Raw genomic sequence first — 13,113 nt, forward strand, 5'->3', positions numbered from 1 at the left:
CTGTTTGAGAAGGGGAAAAAAACCACCGTCGTCTTTGTCATTCGGTTGAAAGCACGAGCCAAAGCAGTGATTTGAAGCCCGGTGTTTTATTTAGAGCTCTGTGTGCAGTGGGTGTCAGCCTGGTAACACGGACCGTGCTGTCAGCAAGGAGTTACATCAGCTGCGACTGTAGATCCTGCTGTGGAGCGAGCAGCGATGCTCTCGGGGCCGGTCCTGCCGGCTGCGGCGGGCACAGCCCCACACCTACCCCCTGCACCAGATGGGACATAGGAGGTTCCCAAACCCAGCCCGTATCGCGAGCCCAGAGCGGCTCCGCTGTGACAGTCCTTCACTTCAAGACTTCAAGCCCTCAGCTCCTCCAGATTTGTTGCAGAAGCAATATTAAGACAAGCAGGCATCACGCGAAGCTGCTGGTACAAAGAGCTGCCCATGGGACATCACCAAAGGGCTGGTCCTTCCCATGAGCAAGCTCCTGTGCCTGGAGACCTGGACAAGTAAGGATGAAGTTGAACCCGTGGACATGTGGGGTGGTCCCTGGGATGGATGAAGGCAACGGGACTGGGGAGGGGATCAGCATCACGGGTCGGGGAGTCAGCTCGTCAGGGACAAATGATGCTGCCTCTGGTGGGATGAAATGGGGCCTGGACCCAAAAGACTTTGGCTGCTGGTGAAGAAGAGATGGAAGAAAAGGAGAAGCCGTGGCTCTCGGCTGATCCCAAGGTGATTGCTTGGATCCGGGAAGCGTGTTGTCTTCTTGGGTTTCCAACAGGAGACAGAGGGCCTCCGAAATCCAGGCTGCTGGACCCGCAGGGTTTTGAAACAAGAGGGAAAGGATGGGTGGGAATAAAAGAAAGGAGCCAACAGAAAAAGCTCCACATCCAAAATAATGAAGGGTCTGAAACGTGAGCGGCGCAAGGGAGAGAACTGCCGTCCCGGGACAGGCAGGGACACCGCCGGTACCTGCAAACCAGGGATGGTCGGAAAGATTAGGGGGTTCAAAACAACGACGGGAGATTTTATCGTGCATTAGTGATGTTAGAGAGCCTCTGAAGGTATGGATCAAGCGGAGAAGGAGATGCAGGTGAACTATTAAATTACTTCTTTCTTTCAGGAGCTACAAAGGTTGATAGGACAAATCGCAGATGCTGAAAGGCATTTCCTTGGGGAACGGGAAGGACATGCTAAGAGAAATTAGGCCCATGAAGAAAAGGTGACTGAGAAATCAGCTGCGGGGAAGGAACATCCCAGGCGGTGAGTGCTGCAAGCACAACATGCTGAAAGGATCTACCAAAGCATCTCCTTCTCTCCGTCGTTCTCTTCCAGGCTATCAAAACTCTTCTTTGCCGGTCCCTGGGAAGCAGAGATGAGGAAACGGCATCTGCAAGCCCTGCTCCATCTCAGGTTTGCTGGTGGGCACTGCTAGCGGATGCCAACTTGCCGCTGCGGCCGGGATCGGAGAAGAACCGGCAGTCAGGGATGGGTTTGGTCCCCAGCAGTTTATGCAATGCTCAGTTAACGGAAGGAGAGGTGACGGCAGACAAAATCGGCTAGAGGAGATGCTTGGGTCTCAGCAAGGCATGGAGAAACCACTCCATGACGTTGTAGCTGCTGGAGAAGTTGTTTTTTTGACATTAAAGAGGAGGGGGAAAGCTAGGAAAAGATTGCTCTGAGGAGCTTGTGATCTTCAGTGGGAAGGGGCATCAAGGTGACTTTCGGAAGACATCTGCCCTAAATCGCATCCCTGTGGAGGATCTTGGCCCCAGCATATAGCTGGAGGCGGTGGCAATGCAGGAGCAGAGAAGATGGTACTGGAAACCCATCCAGGTGCTCAGGGAGGAGCTCCTCCACGAGGACACGAATCTGGGTCATGCCTGAAGTAGCTTGTGCTGGTGAAGGTGACACAGGGACTTTTCCATGGGAGGTGACAGGAGGGCGATGCAAGTCGAGTGAGATGCCAACGGCCGCCAACAAGTGGACCTTGTGGTGACCCAGACTCATCTGTGGCCCTGGGGAAGAGCAGCGTTGAGAGCTGGGGAGGGTGGGGAGAGGTGGGTGCAGGGACCATCCTGCAGCCAGCAAGCCCTGGCAGTCAGGCACGTGATTTTGGGGGAAGGCACCTGATTCCCAACATGGCTGAGCCACAGGGATGCCACTGTGTCGACTCTGCTCCACACGGACAACCACACAAGACCATGTCTCATCCAGAGGATCCAACGGAGGAGGCAGGAGAGAGACCCCAGCATCCCGGAGCCCCACCAAGCCCCACCATGAGCACCTCCATCCCACCAGGACATGGGTGCTCAGCCCTGAGAGCCAAGGACGAAGCCCTGGAGGAACCTCGGGCACGCCATTGAGCGAGGCGGCGAGCTGCGGTGGCGGCTGGCGAGGCACCTACCTGGGTGTACAGGTTCTGCTGTGGATAGGCACTTCTGATGGGGTACATAGCGGTTTGGTACGGATTCGGAGACGGCGAGTAGGGAGGAGGTGCGTTGTTACTCTGGGTCGGTGGGACCTTGTAGGGAGTCCCCGCAGTGTACCCTGGCAAAGACAAGAGTAGTCCAAGTTAGGGTGAGGATTTACAGCTGCAGAGCCAGTCCACCCGACACACGGCAACCCCTTCGTGATGCGCCGGCTGCTCACTGGGCATCACTCAGCATGGAGGAGACCTACCGAGATGCACCAGCATCTACTGACATCCCATGAAACCCACCAAGCCGAGACCTCCGAGTCCAGCATCCAGCCCCTGGCTGATCGATCACAGCAGCGGGGGCTGCATCCTCCACCCAGCCCGGCAGCGGCTCTTCCGCGCTGCCTACACCGGGCCATAAAGCTGATGAGTATTCCCAATGCTCAAGGCATGACTTGATGAGACTCAACTAGCACTTAAATCGCCTAAGACAGCAGTATCCCCACACCTGCTTACCCATCTCTATATGTCTACTCGATGAGAATGCTGGTTTTCCTTTCCTCTTCCCCAGATTTTTGTCCTTTCACCTTTTTTGCTTGGGGTGTGATGGGCAAAACCAGAATTTAATTGCTGGAGGATCTAATTTCATGGCACAGTATTGCTGTCCCCAAGCAATGACTGGAAAAGCAGCAACCCCGATGATCCAAACCTTAATATTAAGGTGAAAATGATGGATGCCTTTAAGTATTTCATCCAGGTGGATAGTGCCGAGCAGTTTCCTCTCCTGCAAAGGAAGGCTGTGACCATCAGGTCACCTTGCAGGTGGGAGAGGCAACCCCAAGTGATGCTCAAGCACCTTTATACCTGTCTCGCTCCCCGCAGGCTATTTGCATTAGCGACAAAAGTAGCAAATCTGCTTTATTGCCATGAAGAAAAGCCATTTGCTCTGCTCGGTGAACAGGCACGGCAGGCTGCTGGCAAGCCGGGAGGAGCAGCGGGGGCTTGGGAGGGCAGGGGTTAGGCAAGCGCAGGCAGCCGGGGAAACGATCCCTGCAGTATTTGTCATCCTGATATGGCAGATTGCAATTTTTGTCTTTCTTCTGTTCGAATGGAAGGAAAAGAAAATGGACTTCAGCATCCCCCAGTCTTCCCCATCATCCCATCAGGCTGTTTAGCTGGACCATCCAAGTCCCAGATTTACACTTTACTGAAGGTCTAAAGAAACCTTAACTTATCTTGTAGCATTTAGGAGATGCTGAGTATATGAGGAACAAACTGAAATGAAGGCTCTTTTCCAAAACATGGAAATTTGTCCCAAAAAATAAACCTAACCTAAAGGATAAAGTGGTATCAGCTGACCTGCTGGCTGTGGGTGTCACTTCGGGTTTTTGCTGCTATTTGCATTAAGTTCTGAGCTGTCTGGTGCTTATAAAATTATATTTTCCTTGCAGGAAGACCCAGTGGTACCAGCTCAAGATCCTCTAATGCAAGTCGGATCACATTTGTCTCTTTTTTTTAAAGGCTTTCCCTGGAGTGAGGACATCCCGTAAGGATCTCTGCTCTTCTTCTGCTTCCTTTCGAGGTACCCTCCTACCTGTTGACTTGTGATGAATATGGGGTCGACCCCCATACCCTCCACCAATTTCACTCTCCAAAAAGAAAGGGGTGGCTTTAAGCAGCTCCATGATAACACTGCGTAATCCAATTCTTGTGACCTGGCAGCGAAGTACCACAGACCTCACGGCAAGTACAGCATCTAAAGGAGGTGCGACCTGCCCCGAGGATGGGATGTCCCTGCACCGAGGATACGCGGCACCTTTAGAGGCACCTTCCCAACCTTTCGAGGCATTCCCAAGGAAGGCTCCATGAAACATTATTACTTAAGTGCTAAATTGGGGAAAAAATCCTCAAGAATACTTAAAGTTGTGTTTTAAGGGTTCTTTTTTTTAGCTGAGCGGGTGCCATGGAACACCCTGGACTGCATCAGGTGTGCCATGAAGGCATTAAGGTGTTGGTCACAGCTCGATGAATGGTTAAAAAAAGTGGAAATGGTAAAAAATCTGCTCACACAAGCAAGGAAAAGCACGTGGGCTGGGATGGCTGGTGAGAAATGGTGGCCAGCTCTTGCAGGAGGGCTGGGAGAAATCGTCCTTAGAGCAAATGGGCCCCAAAGACTACGTAGGATGGAGAGGAGAAGTGAAGGCTCAGCCCAGCGATAAGACATCTAAACACTCAAATATAATGAACTAATTTACTCAACCAGCGTTCAGGGCAGCAATTAATGAAGGCTGAGATTTCAAGTCTGCTAATATCCCATATTATCCACCCAGCACTGAAACAGCGTGAAGATAACAAGGAGCTTTCTAGGAACTCCCAAACAGCATCTCACCGCCTCCTGATTACCGCAGATTGGAAAAAATGTGTTAATTAAACAGCGGAATAGCTGTGACCCTTTTTCTGACTCACATTAGCAGGAAAGCAACTCTAAATGAGAGATGGAAGCAGCGAGAGGAAATGCAGGTTTGAAACGGCCGTATTCACCATAGCAGCAGAAGTGGAGGCTCCTCCATCATGAAGTCCTCCAGGCACCCAACAACATCACCTACAGACCAACCAACCTCCTGTTTTTCAATCTTATGGATTTTTTTTCTATTCTGAACACATTTTTTCAAACAAAGACCTTGGAGGCTGCTGGTTCTCGGCATCACGCTTCATTTCTGATGGGCGTCTGGAGATATGGACCAGCTCAAGGCTGTGTGGTTTCACTGCCTTGAATGCTAACATTTGCTCCGGTTTCCCAATTGTTGAATCATAGACAATTTGGCTACGACATTAAAAAAGATATTAAACATAATAGTCCAGGCAGATGTAATCTTCCATGTTTATAAACTGGGAAAAAACAGAACAATTTGCAGGTAAAACCGACGCGTAATCAAGTTTTAATGACACGAGATGATGGAGGCTCCTCTCGGAAAAGCGCGTCTGACAGCTAATTTTAAAGCCTAATTATGACTATCTAACACCTTATTAGGATTAGGAGGTCGGCATGGCCCGTGCGTCTGCCGCTTCGCAGTTCAGCAGCAGGCTGGGATTTTAAAAGCAATAGCGAGCCTTTAAGCTCCAGCTTCTATTAAAATTGCTGATTAAATCCCTCGTGCCACTCTAGAAATCTCAACCTTATTGATCCTGCAACACAGAAGTGCCCTGAATTGCACAGATGAATTTTTCTATAATAGCACAAAGGTGGGGGGGGTGGGGGGTGGGAAAAGCTTTCTGATGAATTTTGTATCACCATCTCCTCTTATTTCCACACGAAGGGTTCACCACAAGCATGATTCCTTAGATGGATAAAGAATTGGCTGGATGGCCAGGTCCAGAGTTACAGTCAACAGCTCAATGTCCAAGTGGAAACCAGTAATGAGCAGTGTCCCTCAAGGGTTGGTACTGGGACCAATATTATTTAATATCTTCATCAATGACGTAGATGGTGGGATGGAGTGCACCCTCAGCAGGTTTGCAGATGACACCAAGCTGAGTGGTGCGGTCGACACGCCTGAGGGACAAGATGCCATCCACAGGGACGTGGACAGGCTTGAGGAGTGGGCCCATGTGAACCTCATGAAGTTCAACAAGGCCAAGTGCAAGGTCCTGCACCTGGGTCGGGGCAACCCCCGGTATCCATACAGGCTGGGGATGAAGGGATGGAGAGCAGCCCTGCCGAGGAGGACCTGGGGGCACTGGTGGAGGAAAAGCTGGACATGAGCCGGCAACGTGCGCTCGCAGCCCAAAGGCCAACCGTGTCCTGGGCTGCATCCAAAGCAGCGTGGCCAGCAGGGCGAGGGAGGGGATCCTGCCCCTCTGCTCTGCTCTGGTGAGACCCCCCCTGCAGTGCTGCGTCCAGCTTGGGGGTCCTCAGCACAGGACAGACATGGACCTGTGGGAGCGGGTCCAGAGGAGGCCATGAAAATGGTCAGGGGGCTGGAACAGCTCTGCTATGGAGAAAGGCTGAGAGAGTTGGGGTTGTTCAGCCTGGAGAAGAGAAGGCTTCAGGGAGACCTTATTGCAGCCTTTCAATACTGAAAGGGGGCTTATAAGAAAGCTTATAGGTTGGACATAAGGAAGAAATTCTTTATGATGAGGGAGATGAAACACTGGCACAGGTTGCGCAGAGAAGTTGTGGATGCCCCCTCTTTGGAAGCAGTCAAGATGAGGTTGGATGGAGCTGTGCGCAACCTGATCTAGTGGAAGATGTCCCTGCCCACAGCAGGGGGGTTGGACTAGATGATCTTTGAAGGTCCCTTCCAACCCAAACCATTCTGTGATTCCATGATTCTGTGATTCTATAAAAACAGACTTACATTTTTTCAGTAAATTCAAGCTGTAGCTAAGGAGGCTGCACTCGGCGCACTCCCACCCCTGGGAGCAGAAGGCAGATCCCCTGAGAAAGACACAGGACAGAACTTGGGGCTCATTCCACGGCCGATTGTGGGCAGGAGTAAGCAGTTGCGAGCAGCTCCAGGAGGTCCTACGTGGTTGCATGGCCCAGTTGAGTCTGACTGGTTCCAGGTGTCTGGTCCTGCTTCTGCCACCACCCTCCAGCTTGACTCATCCTCCAGCCTTTTTCCTGGCTTTATTGTCCGTCTGCCTTCCCTGCACGCAGGGGCCTGGAGGAACAGCTTTGGAGTGGTGAACACGGGGACATGGCAAGCGATGATGCCATGGTCTGGACACCAGCATGGGCAGCTGCCTGACAGGCTTGCATTGCCTCTGCCGAAGTCCTCCCTGGCACGTATTGTCACGGCCACCACTATCCTCACCAGCCAGACAAAAGCAAACAGGAGGCTCTGGGGCAGAAACGACCATCAAATCTATAACCTTGTTCACTACCGTGTGCTTTGGTGGACCACCTGGAAAAGCCTGTTTGACTGCGATCCCTGAGCAGCATCTTCTCCCCCTGCCTCTGCCTCAGTTGGAGTTAAAAGGTGGGAATTTCACCCGGGTTCCTTGCGAATCCTGCTTTATTTTGGAATTCTCTCTTTCACTTTTAAGGGAATAGGAAATAATCTTCCTTTGGTTTTTCTATGCATGCTCAACTACGGAGCATCACCACTGCAGATATACACCTGCAAACAACCTCACGTTGCTCATGGGGACCAAACGCTCGGGTAAAAGAAAGGCCTTCACCCTTCCCCACTTGACTCTTCCTCCTCCGAAGGAGCACTAGGAGGGTCAGTGCTCTCCTTTTCATGCTTCTTCATGATTTTAACACATGCGAACAGAAAGAAGCAGGGATGCTACCTGGTTTTCAGAAGAAAAAAACCAAGAGCTCTGCAAAATTTCATCCCAGAAGGGATTGCGGCAGCAGCGCCAACGCTCCCACTGGGCAGCTCCAGCGACAGAAGGTGATGGATCTGCTATATGGTGCCGGCGAGCAGCCCCAGGAGCTACAGCACCCTCACCTGAGTCAGGGCTCAGCGCCCAGGGAAGGACACACGGACACACGCGCGCGGACACGAAATGATCAGCAAACAGGCTGATCCCAAATAACCCCATCCCCAAATAACCCACAGGAGGGGAGGCAAATGGGCCCAAAACAACCAAGTAAAACCCCAGAAGAAAAGGTTTATTTACTGAATGCTGCAGAAGAAGCCTGATAAGTTCTGTTCTCGGTCCCGGTGTCCACCGGGAGGTGGAAGGTGCCCTCCGTGGCACAGGAGGAGGAGGTCTGTGGCCAGGCTTGCTTCATCAGAAGTGTAGCTTGAGTGGAGACAGAGAAGAGGTGTCACACAGAGCAACGAAGATACAACTTCCCGCATTTATGTCACATTTGAACCGCTTTGCTGCTCTCTTCCTCCCCCCCCCACCTTTTAAGGACAACTATCCATAGGAATTTCACACCGCGGTTCCTCTCGCCCCACCTGCTCCCCATGGAGGGGTGGTTTGCACAGCGCATTGCAGCAAACCAGTTACCTACCCCTAACGACTGGTTTCCTGAGCTAAGGGTCCTGCATGAAGATCTACACCTGGGGGACGTGGCCAGCAGAGCCACCATCCCTCCCCAGATACCACTGGTCACCTCTGTGCATAGGGACCAGTAATGGCTGTCCTTGGCCTTTCCCAGCTGGAAAACAGGCTGAGTGTGCAAGGCATTTTATTCACAGTAAACCCCTTTGAGATGCTTGCATGGCAGGTACCACCAGTGGACCAGGTACTGGTCGCTGTGACTATCCCATCATAGCACTGGGTGATCTTTAGAAACTCTGGAAAGGACAGTCAGCAGAAGCCGTGGCTTTGGGCAGGTCACCCTCTATCCCAGTTTTTATGAAGCCAAGTAAGATAATCCAGAAGAATCTCAAGAGCCAAATCTTGTGGGATTTGAGAAGGGACCAATAGAATTCAGTCATTTTGGGGGTCTTAAATTTTCTGAAAGAGGAAAAGGTCTTACACTAACTGCCATAATGCACCTTTGTATGAGGAACCAGCACTGGCTATACCTTTATCCTATATCCAAACACATTGCCAATGCTTATCTAAGAAGGACTGCCATTACACGGAAGGCTTTCTGGAGCACATCTACGGAGAATGCAGATCACCGACACAGTCGGTGCCTCCAGGAAAGGCTTAACAGCTCTTTTTCTAATTTTCTTTTTTTTTTTTCCCCCTGAAACTATGGGTCTGTCCTAACCTTTTGTTGCAGACTAATCTCAAACGGTGGCCCCCACCATCCTTGGTTTAAGTTCCACCACTTCCCAACGGAGTGCATACTCCTTTTGAAAGCCTCAGCTGCTCACCAGCTTAACAAGCTGCTCTAGCTGGCATTATAAAAGAAAGAAGCTCCAGGTTTTCATGTACCGCAGTACCTATTTCGCACACCCAGCTACTAAGGCAAGAAAACCAAGCGAGGGTTGATCGATCCTCAGCAAGCCACTTCGTGATTAGACCTCGCTGGGAAGTTGTGGAGGGTGAAGGAGGTAAAACGATGCAGCTGCTGGAATCAAAGAAAATCACCGATTTATGGCTTCTTTAAAGGTATTTTTTGTGAACGCAGAAGGTAGACTGTTGACACGCTCTCTCTATACCAAATTACTAAATTCTCTGAGATCTCTAGAAGGTTGGAGGTCAGGGTATGTCCCCGTTGTCCCCTTCTCCCCACATGGGTGGGGACAGGTAGGATTTCCCCAGAGATGTGGTAAAGGGATTTTGGGTCAGATCTGCCAACTCAAGAGACTTCTGGAGAAAAAATAAAAGGACCTTTGGGCAAGAGAGGAACAACGGAGGTGTGATTTTGTAGGCAGGGAACTGTTTCTGATAGCAGAACCAGCCAAGCTCCGACAAAGCCGTCTGGTGCAGAAAGAGGAGCTCTTTGGGAGGGACACCATGGCCCGCAGGAGGAGGTGGTGGGTTCCTTATCCTCCCGTCGGTCCCAAGGGAGTCACACATGAAGACATTTTAAAGCTGCACTTCATAACTCCTTCTCCAAGCAAGTTCCTACCGCTGAGGGGCTCGGCGCTAAGCCCCGCGGAAGGGACTTCATGACTTGGTCAGGGCTTATAAACCTTTCTGCAGCCCAAAGGCAAGATCAATGATGTTTCAAACCTCCAACGCCTCTGTGTCTGCTCAGATTAACCATCAGACTCTTAATTAACCATCTCTGAAGATGTAACTGTAAATCTGGAGTGCCACAGGGCTGGACGTTGGGGACGAGTGATTGAGGAGGCCGAGGAGGCATTGGTGCTGGTGCCACAGCCCACACCAGCCGTGCCACAGGTCCTAATGGTTGGACACCACTGCCCAGAGAGAGCGGAGAAGCACTGCTGCAGGTCTGTTGGTGCACCAAAAGCTCATGAGACCACTCTCCTAGTGTGGGACAGAAATCCAGGAGCGTGGAGGACACCCAGCAGCAATGCTTTACTGGACAGCATGGCAACCATCAGCTCTGCGGAGATGTTTATGGGTGCAAGATCTGGCTGGATGGTGCTCTGCTGCTGTAGACGTGGAAACGTGCTCCTCCCTCCTCACCTTCTTCAAGAGTAAACCAGGAGGTTTGTGGGAAGTGAGAGACTCAGAGCGCAATGTCTCCTCCCCTCGAGCACTGATCACGTTCTGCTCCGAGCCTGTGCCCCCTCCCAAAGGTTTGTGAGTTATTAAGGATTTCCAAACTGCCTTGCTTTATTTTCCATGGTACACTGCACTCCTGAAGATCACAGTGGAGAGCTAACTCCCAGCGCTGAGACAGAAACACTCCTTCACTTACGCTTTTATTCAAAATCAGATTCATTTTTGCCTCTGGATTTCACAAAGGTTTTAATCTCCAAGACTGATGAAACAATTTATTTAGATGTTATATTCCTTCCTCTGCGGTTTCTCCTTTCCGCATTAGACCTACCGAAAAATCAAGGTAATTTGGGTCTGAGATGGCTGGGAGCTTGCCATAGCTATGCATGTTCTGTACATTAAATCATGGATCCTCGGAGAATCCATCACTTAAAACTACACAAAAGGTGAACCAAGGAGGCTTCTAGGAACATTAATATCTTTGGGTCCTTTGCAAGAGCTACAATTCACAGAGGTTACAATCCAGCCATGACTAGCTAATATTATTTAAGGTCTGTCTCCTACCAGTGTCTTCTGGGTTTGGTTTAGCCTCTCACCTTGGCTGTTCATTGAAAAATAAAGAGCTTTTATTCGTTATCTGTTGGATCCCTGGCAAATCTAGTGGTGGGAACTGGGCAAGCAATGTGAACTGAGCGTGGGTCTCTGCAGCGCTGGGACTGGTCTGTCCCCCTGCGAGGACCTCTAGCCAACGTGGTAATGTTCAGGACATATTTTAAGCGGAAAAGAGAAAAATATGACCCAGATGTGCCTGAAGAAAATTCTGTGAATTAATTGGAGTAGAGAATCGCAACGAAAGGACGAAGCAGATGATCCAGTATATACAGTATATATATTTCTTGCTTCTCTCTGCCAACCTTACTTGTGATGGAAACGGCCTTGAGCCTCGGACAAAATTTGCAACAAGCTTAATTCCCCAGGCAGCCCCATTACTGTGTGCCCGAGTGCCTCAAAACAGTGGGAGCATTTGTTCTTAGAAAGCCTTGCAAGGCTCTACGGGATATTCACCCCGCCAGACCCCAAGATACCCACCTTAGGGGACCCATTGATGTCCCTAAATAGTCGACGGGCGCCTATAGAGGAGGGTTCAGAGCACTTATGTGGGGAAAGACGATGCCTATGCTTTTCCTCTGCAGAGCAACGTTTCCTCCGGGGAGGTCCCAGACGCAGGAATGGGGGATCGGAGCCTCCGTCCTGTCCCACACCATCCCCACAGAGACCCCTAATTTCCGAGGCTGATTTTAGAAGTATCTGTTCTGCTCTGTAAGGGCACTGAAATAATGGATGCAAAGCATTTTTCTCCCCTGCATTATTAATAAATGCAGTTAAAGCATAAGCCAGCCTCCATAAGCCAGCGAAAAGTGTGTGCCCTACTTTCAGGAAAATAAAAAGGCAGGCTTTAATGAAGGAAGTTAAAACAAAACAACCATCTCAGGAAGACAGAATGCCTGGGAGGGAACATGCACCAGGCTTAATGAAGACATACATTTTTTTTTTTTTTTAAACTGGCGTGCCTCGTGTCTCTGCAGTGGAGTGATTTTAGGCGCTCATTTTTACATACTTGAAAGGAATTTTCTTTAATAACACCGTCCTAAATAACCAGGCTTATTGCAAGCATCAGAGTTTGCAATGCCGGTGTTTTGCAGTGATCTTGTAGCCTGCCTTGTGTCTCTCCCTCTAACAAATACGGAGAAACACAAGCAAGAAAATCACACAAGGCAGAAACTTGTGTTGTTTCAATGAATCGGGAGGGAAATAAATTCATTCCCCAGTTCACGTAGGGCTCCTTTGGCTGAGCTCTGCAAGCAACGCAGTGGCTGGCTGTTATCTATGCCTTGGGAAGGGTGGGTTTGAAATAAGCTGGTGAAGAATTTATCATCCTTTTGGTGCTCAAACATTAGCAAATATTTACCAGATACCTGACACTGAGAGAGGGAGGAATCAAAACTGGTTCCAGTTACCGTTTTCCTTTCCTCACTGCTGGTGGACCTGCATGGACCAAGGGGACTCTAGACTTCTCCAAGCTCCTCTCCAAGTCTCCTTCCGCTTCTCTGATTGAAACAATTACGAAGTTTGGGGCACTAAATTATTTAATTTTCCATGTGGATTCCAGGGTCTTGGGAACCATGAGGTCAACAGAAGAGCATGAGCATCGCTGACTTCCAGTGTGGCGTCGGGGACTGTAGCGTGAGTGTCTGGAGGACATCAAGGATGAAAGCGGATGGCACATAAGTAGCGGGTATTTGAAAACCAGACTTTGAAAATTAACCCCCACCGACGCACTTCTCTTCACTCGGGGTGAACCACACCAAGGGCAGGAGCAGAGGGCAGTCTTCATCTTTGCTCGGTGGCTGATCTCTTGCTAAGATTTTGCATGGAAGCCAAGCAAAACTCATGAGGTTTGGGGCAAGAGACACCTAACCAGAGAGAGCTCGTCTGAGGAACACCATTAGGGTGGACCAGAGAGGGTGATCAAGCTTGTCCAGAAGTTTCTTTCAAGACTGACAACTCACTTTCAGTTATATCACACAAATTCAGAAGTCACAAGCAAAGGATGCTCTTCCCACCCTTTTCAACCCCTATTCCAAGTGGTA

The 13,113-nt window shown here is 50.2% G+C and overlaps 1 protein-coding gene across 21 annotated transcripts in view; it reads right to left on the minus strand.

The window, feature by feature from the left end:
• Positions 1 to 13,113, minus strand: part of FAM168A (family with sequence similarity 168 member A) — a 208,890-nt gene that overhangs the window by 9,078 nt on the left and 186,699 nt on the right. For 15 of the 21 annotated variants that reach the window (XM_075140376.1, XM_075140396.1, XM_075140379.1 and 12 more), the window contains 2 exons: positions 8,039 to 8,164; positions 2,396 to 2,538 (listed from right to left, as the gene is read on the minus strand). In XM_075140376.1, coding sequence (XP_074996477.1) covers positions 2,396 to 2,538; positions 8,039 to 8,164 — 269 coding nt within the window. The remainder of the gene's footprint in view (positions 1 to 2,395; positions 2,539 to 8,038; positions 8,165 to 13,113) is intronic. The other 6 variants (XM_075140392.1, XM_075140395.1, XM_075140394.1 and 3 more) reach the window with 1 other exon arrangement.

This window comes from Calonectris borealis, chromosome 1 (assembly GCF_964195595.1).
Source record: "Calonectris borealis chromosome 1, bCalBor7.hap1.2, whole genome shotgun sequence".
NCBI lineage: Eukaryota > Metazoa > Chordata > Aves > Procellariiformes > Procellariidae > Calonectris > Calonectris borealis.